Here is a 3,027-nt window from a genome sequence, read left to right as displayed (position 1 = left end):
TTGGTGAAGTAATCGGTCATGATGAGTAGATGTCGCCGTCGTCTTGACTGAGGTAAAGGTCCTACTATGTCCATTGCCCATCTCATGAACGGGTATTGTAGCGATGTTGCCTTTAGGAGCTCGGTTGGGGCATGTATCATCGGTGCATGTCGCTGGCACTTTTCACATCGTGCTGCATGTTTTTGGCAGTCCGCTTCCATCGTGGGCCAGTAAAACCCGAGCTTTTTATCTTCAAGGTTAAGGCTCTGCCGCCTGAATGATTGCCTCCTGGTCCCTCGTGGGTTACTCTCAACACATTGTCGACTTCGGCGCCGTCGATGCTTCTCAGCCATGCTCCTGTCGAGTTTCTTCTGGATAGATTTCCTGCAAGATGCATGTAGTTTGCGCAGCGGGCTTTTAAACGTCTTGCCGCCCATTTGTCTTCTGGGGTTTCTCCGTCTTCTACGTAGAGGAGGATTTCGGTCCTCCAGTCGACGTGTGGCTCATCTTCTTCCGGTGGTTCCTCGTCGGCCTCTTCGTCTTCGTTATTTTTGACTACGATCTACTCGTTGATCAGGTTCAGGCTTGGTGTCATGTTGATGCTGGGTTTTTTGATGCTTTCCACCGGTATTATGCGTCTCTGTGTCGGATCGGAACTTGATGCCAAGGCGGCTAGAGCATCTTATGATGTGTTATCGCCTCTTGGTATTTTGGTCAAGGTGAAGTTCGTGAATTCCTCCGCTAGTCTCTGGACGACTTTGAGGTAGGCGTCCATCGGGTCATTTTTTGCTTCGTAGTCTCCGGAGAATTGCATTGCGACGAGTTGTGAGTCGCAGAAAGCGTCTATCCTCTTTGCTCATATTGCTTTGGCTAGTATGAGGCCCGCTATTAATGCTTCGTATTCCGCTTCGTTGTTGGATGCTGGAAATACGAGTCGAAAGGATTGTTCCAAGACTTCTTTGGTCGGCGATTAGAGGCGGATATTGATTCCGCTCCCATGACGTGATGAGGATCCGTCGATGTAGAGTGTCCAGGCGGCTTCTGGGTTTGGAATGGTAGTTTCTAGTTCCGGTGTTATTTCAATGAGGAAATCTGCCAATACCTGAGACTTTGCGCAGGTCCTGTTTTTGTAATCTATGTCATACTCGCTGAGCTCGACCCGCCATTAGACATTCTTCCGGACTGACTTGGGCTGTGAAGGATGTTCCGCAGAGGTTGAGTCGTCATTACCGAGATAGAGTGTGACTGGAAGTATGGGCGGAGTTTCCTTTCCGCGGTTACAACTGCTAGGGCCAATTATTCCAACGTCGGGTATCGTGATTCGGCGTCATCCAATGTCTTGCTGATATAGAAGATCGGCTTTGCTCGCCTCGTTCCTCCCTTACTAGTACTCCGCTAATTGCTGATCCGGTGACTGACACGTATAGATATAATGTTTCTCCCTCTTCTGGCTTGGCTAGGACTGGCAGCGTCATCAGGTATTGTTTGAGTTCGGCGAAAGCTTTTTTGCAAGCATCGTCCCACTCGAAACGCTTGTTCGCTCGGAGCAGCTGGTAGAAGGGTAGACACTTGTCTGTAGATCTGGAGATGAATCTATTGAGCGCCGCGATGCGGCCGGTCAGCCGTTGGACTTCTCTTGTGTTTTTGGGTGACGGCAGTTTCATTATGGCTGCTATCTTTCTTGGGTTGGCTTCGATTCCTCTTTTGGTTACAATGCACCCCAGGAACTCTCCGGATGTTACTGCAAAAGTGCATTTTGTCGGGTTTAGCTTCATCTCGTGTTCGTTAAGGATCGCGAAACACCTCCGCAGGTCGTCGACATGACTCTTCGCTCTGAATGATTTGACTAGCATGTCGTCGATGTATACTTCCATGGTGTTTCCTAGCTGGTCTGAGAACATTTTGTTTACTAACCGCTGGTAGGTTTCTCCGACATTTTTGAGCCCGAATGGCATGACGTTGTAGCAGTAAGTCCCTCTTTCAGTGATGAACGAGGTTTTCTCTCGGTCTTCTGGGTGAATCAGTATCTGGTTATACCCGGCGAAGGCATCCGTGAAAGAAAGCAGCTCGTTTCCCGCGTTGCTTCTACGATGCGGTCTATGTGCGGTAACAAAAAGCTACCTTTCGGGCATGCCTTGTTTAGATCGGTGAAGTCTAAGCATACTCTCCAAGATCCGTTGGTATTTGACTTCCATTATGGAGCCGGCAATTGTAAGGCGTTCTACTTCCACGTTTACTGCCGCTGCGCGTTCTGGCCCCAGCTTTCTTCTTTTTTGTTTGACCGGTTTATAGGTTGGATCGACGTTTAGCTCGTGGCAGATGATGCTGGGATCGATCCTGATCATATCGGTCATTTTCCATGCGAAGGTTGAAACGTTTTCTTTTAGGAAGTCGATCAACTCGGCGCGTATGTCCGGACTTAACTTGCTCCCTATTCCGACGCGCCTCTCCGGATGTTCGTCGTCGATGAAAATTTGTTCGATGGCTTCTCTCGGGGGTTCTCCCGTTCTGGTTTGTTCTGTGGGAGTTTCGCTGATGACCACATTGCACGCCTTTCTGATTCTCATTTCTTCGGGTCCCATAATGGAGCACGCTCGTGCAACCCCGTGGCTTCCTCTTAGTATGTATGTTCCTATCGCCGTCGGGAACTTCAGGCATTGGTGGTACGAGGATGGCACTGCCTCTATGTCGTGTAGCCACGGCGTTCCTAGGATGATGTTGTAGACCGCGGGTTTGTATATTATGGTGAACGTCGTGATTTTCGTTACTCCGCCCACATGAACAGGTAGCTTTATTGTTCCGACGGACATCGTGGTTTCTCCGGCGAAGCTTGTTAATGGTCGGGTTTTGTGATATAAGTCAAATTACCCTAAGGAGTTAATTACTCTCTCAAATAAGAGGTTCAGTTGTAGTACTTAGGGATCGAATCCACAGGGAGCTAGGGAACCTAATAAATCTAATCATCATTGTTAAGCTAGGTGATTTAATGATTTAAATGTAAAGTTGCAGTTGTTAAGCAAGTAATTGCTCGATTGATTGGTTGAGGTT

General features: G+C 48.4%; 1 protein-coding gene across 1 annotated transcript; it reads right to left on the bottom strand.

The window, feature by feature from the left end:
- Positions 1–1,265: 1,265 nt before the first annotated feature.
- Positions 1,266–2,789, bottom strand: LOC106330637. The gene is made up of 2 exons (XM_013769077.1): positions 2,101–2,789; positions 1,266–2,064 (listed from the first exon to the last, which is right to left on the bottom strand). Exons 1-2 carry the CDS (start codon positions 2,787–2,789, stop codon positions 1,266–1,268), a joined length of 1,488 nt encoding a protein of 495 aa, XP_013624531.1.
- Positions 2,790–3,027: the final 238 nt, after the last annotated feature.

Source organism: Brassica oleracea, chromosome C3 (assembly GCF_000695525.1).
Source record: "Brassica oleracea var. oleracea cultivar TO1000 chromosome C3, BOL, whole genome shotgun sequence".
In the NCBI taxonomy this organism is placed as follows: domain Eukaryota; kingdom Viridiplantae; phylum Streptophyta; class Magnoliopsida; order Brassicales; family Brassicaceae; genus Brassica; species Brassica oleracea.
The sequence above is the reverse complement of the archived record's forward strand: the minus strand, read 5'-3'. Positions and strand labels throughout refer to the sequence as shown.